Genomic DNA, 20,445 nt, shown 5'->3' on the forward strand with positions numbered 1-20,445 from the left:
CAATTAAAGGTCTTTACATGGATAGTCAGGCAGCAGTTAGAGTTGACGGTAAATTGAGTTCATGGTTCAGAGTAGTTTCAGGGGTAAGACAAGGCTGCAACCTGTCTCCACTCTTGTTCATATTATTTATGGATCATATGTTGAAAACAATAGACTGGCTGGGTGAGATTAAGATATGTGAACACAAAATAAGCAGTCTTGCATATGCGGATGACTTAGTTGTGATGGCAGATTCGATTGAAAGTTTGCAAAGTAATATTTCAGAGCTAGATCAGAAATGTAAGGACTATGGTATGAAGATTAGCATCTCCAAAACGAGAGTAATGTCAGTGGGAAAGAAATATAAACGGATTGAGTGCCAAATAGGAGGAACAAAGTTAGAATAGGTGGACGGTTTCAAGTACTTAGGATGCATATTCTCACAGGATGGCAACATAGTGAATGAACTGGAAGCGAGGTGTAGCAAAGCTAATGCAGTGAGCGCTCAGCTACGATCTACTCTCTTCTGCTAGAAGGAAGTCAGTACCGAGACTAAGTTATCTGTGCACCGTTCAATCTTTCGACCAACTTTGTTGTATGGGAGCGAAAGCTGGGTGGATTCAGGTTACCTTATCAACAAGGTTGAGGTTACGGATATGAAAGTAGCTAGGATGATTGCAAGTACTAGTAGATGGGAACAATGGCAGGAGGGTGTCCACAATGAGGAAATCAAAGAAAAACTGGGAATGAACTCTATAGATGTAGCAGTCAGGGCGAACAGGCTTAGATGGTGGGGTCATGTTACACGCATGGGAGAAGCAAGGTTACACAAGAGACTCATGGATTCAGCAGTAGAGGGTAGGAGGAGTCCACTAGGTAGCACATTAGGTGTTGAATTGTGTATGCACGATGCAAAACAGGAAGTCTATACTGTAGGGGCAGTCCACTTAGTGGTGCATTTACGACCACGCGGGAAACATGAGGTCGCAAATTATGTGAACTGCGAGGGGACTGACGCAAAGGAAAAACCAACTAACTCATTGATCTGTCCACATATTAAAGTGCTATATATAAAGATATCTGCACATGTACCCGTTACAACCTGTGTGTTAGTATTTTAATGATAACGTTTTCCTTTGAGCGTTATAACCCGTGTCCAGAGGAGAGCGACCGGCGTCGTTTAATCTGCTTACGTCGTGCTTGTTGGCAGCTGCCGCCGCCGCCGCAGCCGCCGGATGAGAAGTGCACCTCGACGCCGAAGCTGCTGGACCCGATGGCGCCGCGGCTGCCGCACGGCCCCTACTACTGTGAGTGTCTGCCGGCTGCTCCGCTCTGCCAGCCATGCTCTGCCAACTCCATATGCCGACCTTTTCAAAACACTGGCATTTTACTTTTTACGGAGTCCTTCAGTAATTAATGAGTAAAACCTATTGTACAGGAGCGACAGGATATTGGAAGGGCGGGTTGATTAAGTGAGTTATTCTCTTCAGGTTTCAACAGCACACACAACTTAACACAATACTTAATAATAATTTTAATACAATCAGATCAGACATGTCTCCAATGGCACAGTTTAAAGAATTACAAAATACTACCAAGACTGTTTAGGCGCAACGACCAAATAAAAAAAAAAATCATAGGCGGTGATGTCACCAATTACGACAATTTAACTCATATCATAATTAAATTAAGACCCTAAGCTAGCGACAAGCGTTGATATACATCAACGGGGACAGTTGAAATTGTGTGCCCTAACCGGGACTCAAACCCGGGATCTCCTGCTTACATGGTAGACGCTCTATCCATCTGAGTCATCGAGGGCACAGACGATAGTGCGACTGCAGGGATTTATCCCTTGCGCACTCCCCATGAGACCCACATTCCCAACTTAATGTCCACACACTACATTGGTTGTGTCCCTGCCTATTACACTCATTACTCGCGGCTGACAATCTTACCGAGTCCCGTAAGAGTTAGGGCAATGCGTGTGCATCCAGTACAGAAGAAGAAGGTCAATGGCCGGCTAGCGTTAACTATATAAAATGGTATCTGTTCTTTTGGACATATCAGATAGTATCTGTTCTTTCGCACATGTCCGAAAGAACAGATACCATCTTAATATAGTTAAGGCTAACCGGCCATTGACCTTCTTCTTCTATATTGGATGCACACGCATTGCACGAACTCTTACGGGACTTGGTAGGATTGTCTGCAGCTAGTAATGAGTGTAACGGGCAGGGACACTACGAATGTAGTGTGTGGACATTAAGTTGGGAATGTAGGTCTCACGGGGAGCGTGCAAGGGAGAAATCCCTGCAGTCGGCCGCACTACCATCTGTGCCCTCGGTGGCTCAGATGGATAGAGCGTCTGCCACGTAAGCAGGAGATCCTGGGTTCGAGTCCCAGTCAGGGTACACATTTTCAACTGTCTCTGTTGATGTATATCAACGCCTATTGACAGCTTAGGGTCTTGATTTAATTATCATTTCATTCTAAGAGAGCTGGATGGTCACCGATGGTATCTGTTCTATCGGACATGTCCGAAAGAATAGATACCATCTTCAAATATTTAACTAACAATCCCACAGTCTAGGTGTAACGTTTAAAACTATGAAAGCCACAGTAGAGCTGCCGTTGGCACCTGTACAAAAACAAGGGAAATATGAACGGCTAATTTGCCATGATAAAAGCTCGGAGATTACCTTCATCACCTGATTAAAGAAAATTCATCTCAAGGTTGCTCTTGTGTAGCTGGTAGTTGCATCATGTTCACGTGACGGTGCAGATTGTAGAATAAGTCGGCTAGAGTTGCAAGAGTATGTCCCAACCGATGTGTGTGCCTTTCTCTGTCCAGCAGCAATCATCCATCCAGTGTTTGTTCTGCAGCTTGACCCAGGAGTCATTGTGTCCACTAGTTCCTCGCTGTTTTCCAGCTCGCGCTCACCGGAGATCTGTAGCTCGCCAGGCAACAGGGCAGCCGCGAAATTCTATTTTGCCCAGTGGGCACCGACGGAACGGTGCTGTCATGGCATGCATTCACACAGTATGAACGATAACTGTTTACAGTTTACTTCAGTCGTTTACGGGAAGTCGATAAAACAATTTGATACAGGATACTTACGATCCGCCAAGCTGGGAAATAGCCTTTAATCGTCCTACAGAAGCCACCTAAACCATCGCGCAAGTGCACCGTGAGAGATATTCAATACCCCCTCGCCCTGTCACGTCACCGTCTTAGTTGGCTGTTACTTTAATTACTTTCGTTAAAATGATGTATGTTAAGGATGTGAAGATAGCAATTAAAGTTTGCGGAAACCAGTCGACCACGTCTGTAATTCATGCGATCTGGACAAATAAAATGTCTTCAACTAAAACGCTATGTAACCGTAGTTTCTAGTTTAAACTATCCTTTGAGGGCAGTGAAAGAAATAACACTTTTTAAAGGATTATACAAAAACTAATTACGTTAACACTAGACGTATCACGTGGGTAATTTCTGACCCATGAGGGGTTTTCGAGGACCCTAATCGTCGTAGCACCAAACGCTCCCGTGAATTTTCATCATTTATGTACTGGTACAATTTATCAAAATTTCATATCCCTAGCAAACGTAGAAGTATGAAAAATTTACCTTTTATACCAGTAGTACCATGTGGGTCATTTTTGACACATATGCATTTTAACGTAATTTTGTATCTGTAACACCTGTTTTCAGACACTAAATAGTTTCTGGGCGTGCCTCGACGTTATTCATGAGATGTAGGAGTATATTACAAAACTGGATTCTAGATCAGTGTCAAGAAAACTTCGCTGATACGATAAAAAATGCCTAAGAATATGGAACAATTGCACAGAATTGGTGGCGATTACTTGGAGGAGTAAACAGAAAATTGTCTTGATCTAGTACACCATAACTGCTGTACAGCCACTTGTTTAACTGTCGAATGACCCTCGAATATGGCAAAGAGGAAAAGTTTCACAAGCCCTTCCAGTTCTTTTAAAAAAGGCATTTGACGAAGTGAAGATAGTAACTGTTAGGAAAAAACAGATACCAATGATGACCATGCAGCTTACCTAGAAAGAAATTATAATTAATCGAAATCCTCAGATGCGAGGATCTCGGTCAGGGCACACATTTTCAGCTGTCCCCATTGAGGTATATCAACAACACCTGTTGACAGCTGAGGATATCGATTAATTATCATTTCTTTCTAGAGAAGCTCCATGGTCATCATTGGTATCTGTTCTTTCAGAACAGTTATTATCTTCATATAGTTAAAGGCCACCCGGCCATTGACCTGTGCGAATGCGCACACTTTGCCCAAACTCGTACGGGAATCGTTACCTTAGTTGGCTCGAGTAATGAGTGACTGGGCAAATATCCTTTAGGAACATTACGAATGTAGGTTGTGGATAGTTGGGAATGTTGGTCTCACGGGAAGCGTGCAAGGGATAAGTCCCTGCAGTCGCGCTATTCATCTGTCCCCTCGCTGGCTCAGATGGATGCCGGCACGGTAGCTCAGCGTGTTCGGTCAGAGGGCTGCTCGTCCTCTGTAATACAAAAAAAAAAAGAGTAAAGGAATCAACGATCAACTTGAACGGATGTCTTGTGACGTCCGCCCAGACCAAATACCACGAAAAAAAAAAAATGGATAGAGCATCTGCCACGTAAGCAGGAGATCCCGGGTTATATCTGAGGGTTTCGACTAATTGTCATTTATTTGATGAAGTGTTTTTGTTAGACAAGTTATATGGACGTGTAAGTACACTCACGGTAAGAGTCTGCCATACTCAATCTAGAACGAAAATCAAATCCGCGAGAATTCCATAAATGTTTTGTACGCCTTCTATAAGGATTTAGTGTGTAGAGAAAACCATTCCAACTGCGTATTGTTCGCTTTATTAGTTGTTTCGTTCATCTGATGTTCACGCCTTCATGGAAATACATTAAATGTTTGAAACTCCACTCGGTAGCGTCGTTCACACAAAATGTTGACACATCAAATCTGAGTAGAAACTTGAACTTTCGATGATGATCCCCATAGCTTTTATTAGCATGAACTGATTTCAGAACTTTTTAATTACTTGCTTGGGACAGTATCATATGCCAAAAGTCTTATAATAAATTTTTACTTGATTCTAATACCATTTTGAGTTACTGTTGAGGAAATATGCTCTCATTTCACGATTGCACTCAAGTGAAAAATATGGTCTACAAATTCCTTATCTTTTCACTGTAATTTCTCGTCTATGGTGCAGCTGTCTGCTTAAAATTACAATACTGCACCATTGTCTCGTAACGCTCTCCCACAGACTCACGTTCTCGCTGGCTCCTTCCTGCCCAGAATGCCGGACATAATGTGCGAAAGTTATACTACCTGAAGTGGAGTACTTGAGGAGAAAGAGCGGAACATCAAAATTGAAAATGAGGAAGTACGGAGGAAAATGGAAGTTAAGAATACTATTATAGCTACAATTGAAACAGAAAGACTGCTTTGCAATAGGTATCGCGAAAAAATATTCATCTTTCAAGATTCCCATTGCAAAGCACACGATGGCCGAAGCGATTATTGCAGTGGATACCCCCTAGAGGAAAAGAAAGAGGTAGACCAGTAAGAATATGGAAACAGGATGTAGATGTAGAAATGCTAACTAGAGATCTGGAATATGGAGCCTGGATGGACATGAAGAAATGGAAAATGGGAAGCGAAAACTAGCAACAACAGTAACACGTAGTTTAACTAGCTGTGAGAACTTCTTGTTAACTCGGATTGGTCTGTAATACGATCAATCTAAAAAAAACTCTCTGCCGGCCGGAGTGGCCGTGCGGTTCTAGGCGCTGCAGTCTGGAATCGAGCGACCGCTACGGTCGCATGTTCGAATCCTGCATTGGGCATGGATGTGTGTGATGTCCTTAGGTTAGTTAGGTTTAATTAGTTCTAAGTTCTAGGCGACTGATGACCTCAGAAGTTAAGTCGCATAGTGCTCAGAGCCACTGCTAGCGAATATATCACGTTAATTTAAACAAGGGAATCCATTAGTGCTTTACATCATGCATTGCAACTAGCAACTCCTATGCAGCGAGAAGTGCGATGAAGCACGCTGTCTGCACTTCGAGAGGGGAATACGAACAGCGCAGGCAGCCAATTACAGCCACAAGTCCGGAAGGACTGCGCGCGCTCCTAGCTGCTAACCAGTCTTGATGCGCAGTTCTCAGCTAACAATTGTTAAGTCTGTCGTGCCATTCATTCCGCCCACCCCTGGGAAATTCCAGTGAAACACGCGCAGGCCCACGTCTCGCCTCGTCTCCATTACATAATATCCCCCATTTCACTGGTGGCTTCAGTCGTTAGCTGGCAACTGGTCCCGAGTGAGCCATTTATCAGCTCGACAACTTTGCTCCGCGATTGTTTGCCAGACGACCGTCGCTGGCACGTGAAAATGATGAGCTGCAACGAAGTTGTATATCTCTTGTACTCTGCACTTACTTGCATTGGAAGTATGGAAAGAGCGAGTTCCAGGGATATCTTGTAGTTATGTACTTCTAATCTGAGCTTAACGTAACAAGTTTTACTAGAAACATCGGTGCGCCACCAAGGATGAAACTGTAGGGGTCATCTGCCTCTCAGCGCCTTAAGTCGCAGTGCAAGGAACTTCAAACTTTCTAAAGCTAAGCGTAATGCACTTGCAGTAATAGCGACAGGAAACTCCTTAAACGAACCGTGCCAAATCTGTTAACAACCACGCCGACCTTGCTCCGATGTGGGATAAGTGCACAATAGAGGAAGAAGCAGACTGCACTCCAAGCTAATGTCTTCATTCCTACAAGACCGATACTTAACACTCGTTCGATATTGGGGGGGGGGGGGGGAGGGGGGGGCATGTAAGGAAACGTAGGTTAGGTAAGAGAACCAAAATCCTAATGGCCGGACAAAGATTTTTGCTTTCGAATATGAGCCTATTTACGAGCTTTTGGTGCAAATGAATGATATCGTGGGACATGTGATTAAGAAATCTACATAGTTACTGTCAGCCCACTATTCATCACATCCACGTTACCAAAGTGAGCCGTTCTTTCTGATGATTGGCTACGCAGAATACCTGAAACCACAAATGCAATTGGCCCTAAAAATACGTAATATCATCGTTCCAATGTCCGACAAAGAAGCTGTCTAGCACCACGTTTAATTTCCGAGACGCTCTTTTGGAACATGCTAGTAACGACACATTCCCTTTTTCCGGAACGCAATAGCACAGTTTATGTACGTCTGCGTCTGGTGCGCTCGCTGTTGACAATATTTTATATTTTTGTTTCATTTGTGATAGACGGTCGCTGGTATGCGGAAATTACAGTTGTGGATGTAAGTGAGAAACGAAATGTGAAACAACTGAAATCGATATAAAGAATGCCATAGGACCTCCTAATAGCATACTCAGCACATTTTGTATCGAATATGCTGAAGAACTGCAATCTCCCCGCGCCCCCCTTCCCCCCCCCCCCCCCCCCCCGCCCTCTGCCCTCTTGCGCTCTCTCTCCCTCCCTCCCTCCCTCCCTCTCTCACTCACTCTCTCTCTCTCTCTCTCTCTCTCTCTCGCTCTCTCTTTTTCGATGGAGTCCGGCGGCGGTCGCTAGAAAAACGTTTGATTCTTAGAGGATTTTAAAACGGGGGAGCTCGTTCCAAATTTTAAGAATGGTTGCTAGAAAGATGCACAGATCTACCTCACTGACGTCGATTTGCTGTACAGTTATGGACTGGACCAGCAGTTTCACGTTCTGCATATACAAGATTAGTGAAGACGACATGCGCAAGAGGAAAAACAGTCGAAATATGATTGTCTAGCGCCAAAAATCAAAACCGGTAAGTTAGCAATTAGGACTAAGTGATTCTTTTTACGATCTACAGATACATACCCGTTCTTTTAAACATGTAGTTGCTTACTGACTCAACATCACACTAAAGATTAAATTTAATATAGGAATATCTACATGTGCCAACAAGTTGATACTGTAATTGATATGAAGAGAGCAGTCAGATTTCACTATAATTTCTCAGCGATAGGTAATATGTGCTACGTAAAACCGAAGGGATACTACGAGGGTTGGAACTTCAACAGTGGCAACTATTTATTTACAGCTCGTACAAAATAGATACGTGATTCAAAGTTTTGCTGACATTCAAAGTAGTCACCAGCATTGTGTATAACCCGTTGCCAGCGACGTGGAAGTCTTAGGATACTCTTAGCAGTGTCAGTTGTGTTGGCATTTCGAGCGGCGCGGTCTACTGCCCGAGGAATTTGCAGCAGTTCTGAAGCGAATGCCGTGAAGTATTTCCTTCAGTTTCGAAATCGAGTTGAACTCACGAGGGCTGAAGTCAGGGAAGTCTAGTAAGTGGTATAGCACTCAGCAGCCCATCAGTCAAACAAATCAGTAACACCTTACAGTGTACGTGCTTGAGCACTGATTTACAAAATGATGGTCAGGTCCTGCAGAAATTGTCATCACTTCTGTCTCTAAGCTGATCGTAGGTTGTTTTCCAAAAATGAACAGCATAGAGCCAGAAGTGATGGCACTTTCTGCAGGACCTGACCATCATTTTGCAGGACAATGCTCAAGCACGTACAGTGTAAGCTGTTACTGATTTGTTTGACTGATGGGCCTGCTAAGTGCTATGCCACCTGCTGCACTCCCCTGACTTAAGACCTCGTGAATTCAACTCGCTTTCTAATCTGAAGGAAACACTTAACGACATTCGCTTCAGAACTGCTACAAATTCGTCGGGCAGTAGACCGCGCCGCTCGAACTCTCAACATAACTGGCACTGCTGAGAGTTTCCTAAGACTACCACATCGCTGGCAACGGGTTATAAACAATTCTGGTGACTACTTTGGAGGTTAGTGAAACTTTGAAACACGTATCTATTTTGTACGAGCTGTAAATAAATAGTTGCCACTATTATAGTTCCAACCCTCGTATTTTGGAGACGAAACTGTGAATGGTTTGCAGTTCAAATGGTTCAAATTTCTCTAAGCAATATGGGACTAAACATCTGAGGTCATAAGTGTCCTAGACGTAGAACTACTTATACCTAACTAGCCTAAGGACTTTACATACATCTATGCCCGAGGCAGGATTCCAACGTACGGCCGTAGCAGCAGCGAGGTTCCGGACTGAAGCGCCTAGAACCGCTCGGCCACAGCGGCCAGCTGGCTTGAAGTGTGGTTAAAGGAAGGACGGTGACGTTATTGGTCGTATGAAGCATTCAGTTGTACCGCAGGTTTCTCAAATTAAGAAAGGGTATCAACAAGGCGCTTGGTCGTAGTCGCAGATCGTCTAAATTAGGTATCTGGGAGTAGGTTATGGATGGTTGGATCGTGTTTCGTTGTTGAAGGACCAGGACAGGCTATCACCAAGTCCTGAAACCACTTGGACGTAGCTGCAGGTTGACTATATTAGTTATTTGAGCGTTGGTGATGGATGAAGGAATCGTATTGTATGGTGAATGTACCATGCGCGTAAAAATATCTGGATGCATAAGAAGCTATATGAGGAAAGTGATTAACGATTTTATAATCCAGCGCACTCGAAGGCGAGTGAGGGACCTCAGTGCGTGGTTACAAGTTGACTTGATGTGTGCAATCTAGATGCTAAGTAAATCCGAGTGTGTTAGACCGTGGTAGGTGTTTTAACAAGTCAGCATGTGGCAGTTACACATTAAAAACGAGTAGCAGCTCGTGGTTGCAGAGTGCAATACCAAACTGTTTTCACTAATATTGTGGAGTATGCAACTTTCGCAGGTGATAGTGTCGAATGAAAGAAGAAAAGGAAGCCTAGAAAATATGGGCTCTAATGCTCGTAGCTTAAGAGGTACGAGGACTTGTTCATCTTCGATAGTGTGAAACGTATCTTTTCAACAATTATCTCTTTGGTTTTCGTATTTTTAGAGGAGGAAGTACGGATAAAAAGAATTGTCCAGTAAATAAGGCTCTAAAATGCTTTCCTTATAAGCTTGCACAGTAGAAGAGACGTGATTCGCAATATCGAAGATGAACAAGTGCTCATATCCCTTAAGGTATACATTTTAGAACCTTGTTTACGAGTCATTTTTTTCTTGTTTTGGACCATACTAGCACTTCTGAAGGTTGCCTCCCCCACCCTCTTATCTCCAAATCGACACATTTGCCCTTCTGCATCATCCATGAAAACTTGTAACACCATCACGGAATTACCCTGTGTATAGCGGCGGCTTGATACGTAATTTTTATGTAGGATGGCGGTGCTCTCCACGGCCACATATATTTAATGTGTGGCGCTTGGCTGCTTAATACCTGCAGTTTCTTCCGTATGTCGAATGAAACGTGTCGGTAAGAGAAATTTACTTGTGACTTGTGGCTGCTCTGCAGTTTTAATTTCCAACGGTTGCTGTTCCCCCTGTAGACTACGCCTGTGTTCGCTATATACATTGACGTAAAAATATCGTGACACCAAGGAATTGTGCAACATAAATGAAAGTTGGTAGGCGTGTTTATACATCTCGAAGGTGGTGTCTATCCAAATTTCGCACCAATCACAAAAGAGTAGTGCCACTATGAGGATGCAAATCAGATTTGCTTTGAAAACACGCTGTAACGGTCGTGAAAGGTGGTTACCTTTGAGACAGGGCGTGGTGAGGTGATATTAGTCGATGCCTTTATGGTTACAAAGACGCCATTATCAGAACCTCTCTGAGTTTGAACCAGGTCGTGTAATAGGCCTACAAGAAACTGGACATCCCTCTACGATATTTCAGAAAGACTTGGCAGGAGTGTAGCCACTGTACATGACTGCTGGCAGCGATGGTCACGAGAAAGTACTGTCTCAAGAAGACCGGGCGTCGGTCGGCCACATGGGACTACCGAGAGGAAAGACCATCATCTTCGGCGAATAGCTCTGGCACGTCGGATTGCACTTGCAACATCAATCGGAGCAGCAGTTGGCACCACAGTGACACAACGAACTGCTACAAATCGATTTGAAGAACATGCAATCTTGGTTGGAAAACTGGATCTTTTTATTTTATTTATCCTACAGTGAGGTGTTTCACATTATACAGGGCACCTTCAGATTGGCCTACGAGAAAAGCATACAACCTTTTATATAAATCTCATGACCCTCATTCAGCAAAATTGGACTACCAAGAAAAAATAAAACAACAAACTGGCAAAATATGGTGTTAACCACATAGGATGCCGCGCATGGAAATGTTCCAGCAGGCACCGTATGTGCTTAGCACCACATTTTGTCCGTAGCTTGTTTTATTTTTTGTTGCTAGCCAATTTTCCTAAATGTAAGTCACGCCATTCATACGAAAGGTAGGACTTTTTTCTGTTAGGTGAATCTGAAGATGCCTTGTATTCGCCGAAACGCGTCACTGGTGGACAAATAAAATAAAAAATCCAGTTTTGCAACCAAGACTGCTTGCTCTTTCAAATCGATTTGTCACTCTTCGTTTTGTCATTGTGGGGGCAACTGCGGCTCAGATTGCTATTGCAAATGCAGTCCTTGTGGCAGAGCTATTCTTTCATACTGATACCACTGGTTGCTGTACCACACCGCCATGGATTGGATAAAGTTCTGTTACAAATCGATTGCTTGTAGGACAGCTCCGAACCAGACTCCCTGTAGCGTGCATTCCAACCGCCAGAATATTTTCACCCCTGGAAGAAAGTTTTAATCTGCCAGGAAGTTTGATATCAGCGCATACTCCGCTGCAGAGTGAAAATCTCATTCTGGAAACATCCACCAGGCTGTGGCTAATCCATGTCTCCGCACTATTCTTCCTTCCAGGAGTGCTAGTTTTGCAAGGTTCGCAGGAGAGCTTATGTGAAGTCTGGAAAGTAGGAGACGAGGTACTGGCGGAAGTAAAGCTGTGAGGACGGGGCATGAGTCGTGCTTGGGTAGCTCAGATGGTAGAGCACTTGCCCGCGAAAGGCAAAGGTCCCGAGTTCGAGTCTCGGTCTGGCACACAGTTTTGCGAATTCATCGGTGTTAAGCGACAGCTCATTGGAGAGCGGGGTGGAGATCTGTCCTGATGATAGTTGGCTCTGCCTTGGTGCCAGTGATGGCCGTGTGCTGATTAGATGGAGACCAGTTCAGGGCCTGTCTGCTTGCTAGACACACTGGACCTACGCCTAGAGTTATGGTGTGGGCTGCTATTCCATAAGTCAGAAGAGGCACTCACGTGGCTGTCCCACTTACTTTGACTAGAAATCTGTATGTTAATCTCCTGATTCGCCCTGTTTTGCTGCCATTCATGCAAAGCATTCCAGTAGTATTTTCCAACAGGATAACACTCGTCCACAAACCGCTGTTGTAACACAACATGCTCTGCAGTGTTTGTCTCATCCTGCTCGTTCACCTGATCTGTCTCCAGTCGAGTACATATGGCACATCATCACACGGTAGCTCCAGTATCATCCGCAAACATCCCACCAAGTCTAATAAGTTTGGAACTCGATCCCACACACTGACGCCAGGCACCTGTACAACACAATACATGGACGTTTGCATGCTCGAGTTCAACAGTCTGGTGGTTAAACGGGTTACTAGTGTACCAGGATTTCACATTTTGCAATGGCTTATCTTACGCTTATATGATCTTGCAATGTTAATCATGTATATTACCTAGACAAATACACTCCCAAAAGTTTCATTACTCTGTATTACTTATTTTTTTGGAGTTGCGGTTTTTTCCCGACAATGGATATGTAACGTGTGACATTGTTGTTGTTGTTGTGGCCTTCAGTCCAGAGATTGGTTTGATGCAGCTCTCCATGATACTTTAACCTGTGCAAGCTTCTTCATCTCCCAGTAACTACTGCAACCTACATCCCTCTGAAACTGTTTAGTGTCTTCATCTCTTGGTCTCCCTCTACAATTTTTAGCCTCCGCGCTGCCTTCCAATAATAAATAGGTGATCCCTTAATGTCTCAGAATATGTCCTACCAACCGAGCCTTTCTTCTAGTCAAGTAGTGCCACAAATTTTTCTTCTCTCCAATTCTATTCAATACCTCCTCATTAGTTATGTGATCTACCCATCTAACCTTCAGCATTCTTCTGTAGCACTACATTTCGAAAGCTTCTACTCTCTGTTTGTCTAAATTATTCATCGACCAAGCTTCAGTTCCATACATGGCTACACTCCATACAAATACTTTCAGAAACGACTTCTTCACACTTAAATCTATACCCGATGTTAACAAATTTCTCTTCTTCAGAAACGCTTTCCTTGCCATTGCCAGGCTATGTTTTATATCCTCTCTACTTCGACCATCATCAGTAATTTGGCCCCCCAAATAGCAAAACTCCTTTAATTCTTTAAGTGTCTCATTTCCTAATCTAATTCCCTCAGCATCACCCGACTTTATTCGACTACATTCCATTATCCTCGTTTTGCTTTTGTTGATGTTCATCTTATATCATCCTTTCAAGACACTGTCCATTCCGTTCAGCTGCTCTTCCAGGTCATTTGCTGTCTATGACAGAATTACAATGTCATCGGCGAACCTCAAAGTTTTTATTTCGTCTCCATGGATTTTAATTCCTTCTCCAAATTTTTCTTTTGTTTCCTTGCTCAATATACAGATTGAATAACATCGGGGATAGGCTACAACCCTGTCTCACTCCCTTCCCAACCACTGCTTCCCTTTCATGCCCCTGGATTCTTATAACTGCCAGCTGGTTTCTGTACAAATTGTTAATAGCCTTTCGCTCGCTGTATTTTATCCCTGCCACCTTCAAAATTTGAAACAGAGTATTCCAGTCAACATTGTCAAAAGCTTACCCTAAGTCAACAAATGCTTAATCTATTTTCTAAGATAAGTCGTAGGGCCAGTATTACCTCACGTGTTTCATTTCTACGGAATCCAAACTGATATTCCCCGAGGTCGGCTTCTACCAGTTTTTCCATTCGTCTGTGAAGAATTCGTGTTAGTATTTTGCAACCGTGGCTTATCAAACTGATAGTTCGGTAATTTTCACATCTGTCGACTGCTGCTTTCTTCGGGATTGGAATTATTGTATTCTTTTTGAAGTCTGAGGTTATTTCGCCTGTCTGTTACATCTTGCCCACCAGATGGTAGAGTTTTGTCAGGGCTGGCTCTCCCGAGGCTGTCAGTAGTACTAATGAAATGTTGTCTACTCCCGGGGCCTTGTTTCGACTTAGGTCTTTCAGTGCTCTGTCAAACTATTCATGCAGTATCATATCTCCTATTTCATCGTCATCTTCCATTTTCATGATATTGTCCTCAACAACATCGCCATTGTATAGACCCTGTATATACTCCTTCCACCTTTGTGCTTTCCCTTCTTTGCTTAGAACTGGGTTCCCATCTGAGCTCTTGATATTCATTAAAGTGGTTCTCTTTTCTCCAAAGGTCTCTTTAATTTTCCTGTAGGCAGTATCTATCTTACCCCTAGTGATATACGCCTCTTCATCCTTACATTTGTGCTCTAGCCATCCCTGCTTAGCTATTTTGCACTTCCTGTCGATCTCATTTTTGAGACCTTTTTATTCCTTTTTGCTTGCTTCATTTACTGCATTTTTGTATTTTCTTCTTTCATCAATTAAATTCAGTAGCTCTTCTGTTACCCAAGGATTTCTATTAGCCCTAGTCTTTTTACCTACTTGATCCTCTGCTGCCTTCACTATTTCATCTCTCGAAGGTACTCTTTCTTCTTCTACTGTATTTCTCTACCCCATTCTTGTCAATAGTTCCCTTATGCTCTCGCTGAAACACTCTACAACCTCTAGTTCTGTCAGTTTATCCAGGTCCCATCTCCTTAAATTCTCACCATTTTGCAGTTTCTTCAGGTTTTATCTACAGTTCATAACCAATAGATTGTGGTCAGAGTCCACATCTGCCCCTGGATATGTCTTACAATGTAAAACCCGGTTCTTAAATCTCTGTCTGACCATTATATACTCTATTTTAAACCTGCCAGTATCTCCAAGCTTCTTCCATGTATACAACCTTCTTTTATGTTTCTTGAACCAAGTGTTACCTATGATTCAGTTATGATCTGTGCCAAATTCTACCAGGCGGCTTCCTCTTTCATTTCTCATCCCCATTCCATATTAGTCTGCTTAATTTCTGCAGCTGCGTGCATGTGTCGAGTGAAACAGTGGATAAAAGGTATTTACAAGTCACTGCTGCTTAATTTCAATTTGCAACGGTCTCTGTTACCCCTGCAGACTATGCCTGCACACGTTACATGTAAAGCTCTTTTAGCTTGTATATGTGAGGTGACTGACGCTGTGGTCTGTCGCAGCAATGCCGGGCGAGGTGCCGCCTCCATACGCGCACCAGCAGCACTCGGCGCTGCTGTCGTCACCCCTGGCGACCGTGGGCGGCGTCGGCGGAGTCGGAGGCGTCGGCGTCGTCGGCGGCGGAGTCGGCGTCGGCGTCGGCGGCGGTGTGGGCGCGGGCGCCTTCACCGCCCCGGTGCCGGCCAATGGCTACCTGCCGGCGCCGGCCCCGGCCAGCAACACGACGATCGTGGTGCGCGACCGCGACCACTACGTGGGCGGCAACGGTGGCGCGGACTTCGCGACGGGGCTGATGATGGGCGCGGCGCTCACCAACTGGGGCCACGGCTGGGGCTGGCACCACGCCGCCAGCGACGTGCACGTGCACAACCACTACGACGTCAACAACACCGTCATCAACAACGAGCACCACTCGGCCACGTACGTGCACGAGGACTACGCCGACCTAGGCTTCGACGACGGCGACTACGGGATGGACTGCGGCGGCGACTTCGGCTTCTAAGCGCCGCCGCGCGCCCCCACCGGGGAGGAAACGACGCCCCGCTCTGTGTCTGCAGTTCGGTAGACGCCTAGTATTTTGTACTGCAGGGAATAATACGAAACTTTTGACGGCTAATTGTATATTTTGCACCTAATACTACTTTAAGTAGTAAGTCTATGTCTATTATTGTATAAATAAGGAGAAGAAAAATCGAAAACGTGTAAGTCATGTACACCAAGAGACTATAACTTTGCTTAGATCGCTCACCCACTACAGAGCGCCTCAGAACAGCGAAGTCACTGCCCGTCAACTAGAAAGTGTAGAAACTGAGTCAACAGTGCCGTCGAATAGAGCCTTGTTCCCCCTCCCCATTAGAGTGTGGAATTGAGTAGGTCGCTATCTTCTCTCAAACATTTGGTTGCACAATAGGTGTAGCTGATCGTTGGTGGTAACTTTTGCATCTAGAAGACTCCATGACATTTTCGACAAGGTTCTATGTAGCACAGTTAACGCCGTGAGCTGTATTATTGGCTTCATTTATATGCAACTGGTTCGGTATTACGATCTTCAGGAGCTCAGGAGCCTCTGTGAGCCCAGGTAATCAAAGGAAATATCAAACGACTTTTTTTTTTTTTTTTTTTTTTTTTTTTTTAGCAGGCCCATAAACCATCGGCATCCTCAAAATTCTACAACCGACTTCTCATGTGTGGAGTTTTGCGGACGCCAATAGTGTCTGGGTCTTCCACAAAACATATGGAACTGATTTCCCTTTGTAAACCTAATTACCCAGACCATTAGAGGGGCATGAAAGTACTGTGACACGGAAATCGGATGTCTGTAAATAACTCCAGTGGATGTAGTTAATGGTGTTAACGTTACTACATATAAATGTAACAGGCGTCTAGAGCCCACTAGAAGATGGACGTACGGAAATTCAAGATCCTGGGTATATCTGTTTTACAATCGCTAGACCTTGGTCCAAGGCATATTTCCGTGCCCAATCTTTCGTTTCTTAACGCTGGAGACATCCGTATTTTCTCAGTTAGGCAAGCTATAGAAACCGAACTGTCTATACGTCACAGCGCAAAAGTCATGTCGTGACGTCATTATACTGCCGATTATGATCGCAGAGGGACGCCAACGTGTTGTTTGGCGCTTGTACTGTGGAATAGCTGGCGCTGTTTCCTTTAATTAGCCTTAAGGCTCGTATCTTATTTCTATTAAATGCTTTTCTGCTTTTGGATTTCTATTGTATCCCTGTACATCCTAACACAGTAATGTTTGGATCATGATGAAACTATAGTATCCAAAAACCCATTTGGTGCTACTGCTACTGATTATTTATGCGTGTTGCTCATGTGACAATCAGTCCTCTGTTCTCTAAGCAGGAACTTAATGCTTCCTTTACTGTTTGCAATGTACACTTGACCGTAGCTGCAAGGAATTCTGTGTACATCTGCTTTGGTGCGAGATCGTGCCTTACACCACGGCCTGAGGCTTATGTAAAAGATAATCACCAAGGATGAAAATAAAGGCTGTGAAAGTCTGCATCATACGATCGAAATGTCTACGGCCGGAACTGGAATATCACGTTCTTTAAATAAGCTGCTGTCAATGTTGATGTTAGCAGAGAAAATGTTTCAAACGAAGTAAGTTATCCTTGATGTCTAAGCTCTTGATATTTTCTAACTTTCACATGCAAAAGTGTAAGTAATACGTTCTAATTTTTTCAAAGAACACCCCGAGCCCTTCGGATGAAAAAAAAATCGTCACCTTCGTCCTAAAAGCAAGTAAGATTTCATTGAGTCTTTCTAACAGCTATAGTTTTCCGCAACATAGACTAGATAAAAATTCAGATGCAGGGAACAACATTTTTGAATCACCAGTGCCTCAAGACGTCGAAATAAGCGTACAAAATTCCTCTGATCGGGATCAGATACGAGGTTTTTATCAAGCAGCCTAAGACTCATTATTTCTGAGTGATTCCCTGCCAAACATATTCGGACAAATTCTATCTTCGGTGACACAGCTGTTCATTAAGATGACGGTCCGCCGGAAAAGCTCGTTCTAGCAGGTCGGGAAAGGCTAGAGTTAACGCCATACAGTAATCCTAGCCTCACACTGAAATCACTCGTGGACACTACACGGAATATTTCCCAGTATTCTCAAACCGTTTTGATCGTATTTTCACTGTAGTTGCGACATATATATTTAACTCACCACTTTAAATTTATTGACTTACTTCAATGGATGATACTTGGCCACCTCGCAAGCCACCATCCCCCAACGCTACATACATTCCGCAATCGGTGTTGTATAACTTCGAACGAAGCAGGCACTGCATTCTACATTCTGAACACTCGTCTCATCCCGCAAAGCAGTAGCGCTCACTCATCCTCTTTCAAAATCTTAAGCTGTTAATTTCAAAAATAAAAGAAACAATAACATTCTGGAGACAGTATCACCTCTTTTGCTGACTAAGCAATAATCGTTGTCTCTGGATACTGCTCATCTCTTCTCTTTCACGACTGTAATGGTGACATACAGCGTTTAAGAGCAATATCAGAACTGGCATCAGGACGTAATGTTTTCAGTTTGTTTCTGTACAGATACTCTCGGTCCAGTAACCGTACTAGAAACAGTATGCCTAGTCCAACGGGTCCTTCAGGTTCATGAAAGCAGAATAACTAGATGCCAGCTAAGTCGACAATTACTCTTATTTCCTTATTTCTTTAAAAGTATTTCTGTCGTTGTAAATCTGCTCCTCTTCGGCACTAGAAACTGATCCTACGCACGGTTTTAGTATGCTACGAAATTCCAAATCGGAGCACAGTCAGCTGCAAAGTGAAAATTCATTCTGTAAAAGTCTGGTAATTGCTTGAGAAATTTATCTGATCCATATTTCTATTTCATGGACTAATAAGCCTTGGAGTGTCATGGTTCCCTATTTAATCTCACTTTGCTGGACTTCAGAAGAATATGGTGAAAACCGTAGAGCACAGTGGGTTACAGTTAATCGGTTCTGTTGGCCGTTAAGATACTTTGTGGTTGACAGCAGTGATTACAAATTCAGTGAGGCACCTGTATAAACTATTTCCTTGTTTGTTTCGTATTACAGCACGTCAAAACCTTTAAGAACTATTTAATTCCATCGTCGCGGATACTTATTTCTGTAGACAGAAATGCGGAATAGGAAAATAGCTCTTTATGTTTCATTTAGTCCTTTCACCGCGTATATAAGAGCTTGTTCGATGTTTCTTAGATTTTTGTGAGCCATGTAGCCGAGAGTTTGCTTAGAAATAAGACTTGCCACTCAAAGTCCTTTGAAATTTCAAGGGATTTGTTCTTTGACCTGTATACAACAAAACCCTCCGCCCAGCGCGTAAAAACGTTCGTACCAAACTGCATTTTCAGAAGCTGTAGTGTTCGTATGCGGTCGCCAATCTGCGAAAGTAGTCATTCGCTGTAGCGACACGGGTATGCATGTTGTAGTAGGTGTAAATGTTGTCTGAGTAATTCTGTGCATGTATAAATATATGTACATATGTATATCTTACATGTATTATGTGTATACACATATTCGGTGTTGTGCATCTCAACGTCACAATTAGACACTCAGGAATTAAACTGTTGACATGTGCGCCTAATCAAATGTTTTGGTTTGTCCGCCAATGTTGTATATAAGACGAACTGATTATTTGGTTACAAATGTAGCTGAAAATATTTGAAAAGAGGTGCGTCGTTTCCTCCCTGAGAAACTAACACTTACCCTTAATTGAACTAAAGAGATATGTCTCAAAACTTTGCGGTGTGAAGAATGGACTATGGATAAAATCAGAAAAATTCATATTTACCTCCTCAATGAGCAAGTCTTGCAGTTCTTCGACTGGTGGCAGTTCAAACGGTGGTGCAAGTGACTGACTCTTCTTTAATCTGAAATTGGGTCATCGGAGTATCCAGTGTTGGTGACCGCGCCTGTACTACGTGTCGGCAGATGGACACTTATCTTTCCTGGCATCACAGCAGAATACAAGAGCTGCATTCTCATCTGACGCCACAGCATCGCCGGACAATCCGGTGCCAGGCCCTTTCGAGGTGTGAAGGTAAGCCATCCAGGAGGCTCGGCGTGGATATTGCTGTTTAGATTTCACCAATGGCGCAGGATCGATTTCTTTCTATCCCTTGACAGTCAGGTTTTCGTAATCAGTATAGTTTATCTCCATTTACAATGATTTTTGGTTGCTGTATCGTTATTTGCCATTGTAAGACATGTATAGTATTGCTGCATGAATCTCGCGCACGCAAAATTGGCCATGGTAGTATATTTAGTTAATAGCACCACTTCCGAATGATTGTTCTGCCGTATAAGAACTGTCTGTTGTTGTTTACAACCCCGTAAATGTCAGTTTTTACTTTTATTCAGACAACGGTTTTAATCCTGTGTTGTCTAATCTGACAGCAGAACGAAATATTAGTGAAATTATCTCCAACGTCCAGTATTTATACTTGAGCACTGACTCCCACAGTCTTTTGTTCAAAGTGTACCATGATCAATCTTCTATGATTGCAAACATGGTTACTGGAGCATGAGAATAATGAGCTCTTTTTTACCTTCAAGATGGCCACAAGCCCTAGTTGAGTGCCTCGCTCCTTGTGTGGTGACTCTCCTGCTCACACTG

The 20,445-nt window shown here is 43.5% G+C and overlaps 1 protein-coding gene and 1 non-coding gene across 2 annotated transcripts in view; both read left to right on the forward strand.

The window, feature by feature from the left end:
* LOC126481905 (uncharacterized) overlaps nt 1-15,910 on the forward strand; it is a 96,131-nt gene extending 80,221 nt beyond the window's left edge. Inside the window, exons 4-6 of the mRNA XM_050105862.1 lie at nt 1,190-1,286; nt 15,288-15,347; nt 15,441-15,910. Of these exons, the coding sequence (XP_049961819.1) occupies nt 1,190-1,286; nt 15,288-15,347; nt 15,441-15,787 (504 nt within the window). The 3' untranslated portion in view covers nt 15,788-15,910. The remainder of the gene's footprint in view (nt 1-1,189; nt 1,287-15,287; nt 15,348-15,440) is intronic.
* Trnat-cgu (transfer RNA threonine (anticodon CGU)) lies at nt 2,319-2,393 on the forward strand. Its single transcript has one exon. It is a non-coding gene; the product is annotated as a tRNA-Thr (tRNA).
* Nucleotides 15,911-20,445: the final 4,535 nt, after the last annotated feature.

This window comes from Schistocerca serialis, chromosome 5 (genome assembly GCF_023864345.2).
Source record: "Schistocerca serialis cubense isolate TAMUIC-IGC-003099 chromosome 5, iqSchSeri2.2, whole genome shotgun sequence".
Taxonomy (NCBI): Eukaryota; Metazoa; Arthropoda; class Insecta; order Orthoptera; family Acrididae; genus Schistocerca; species Schistocerca serialis.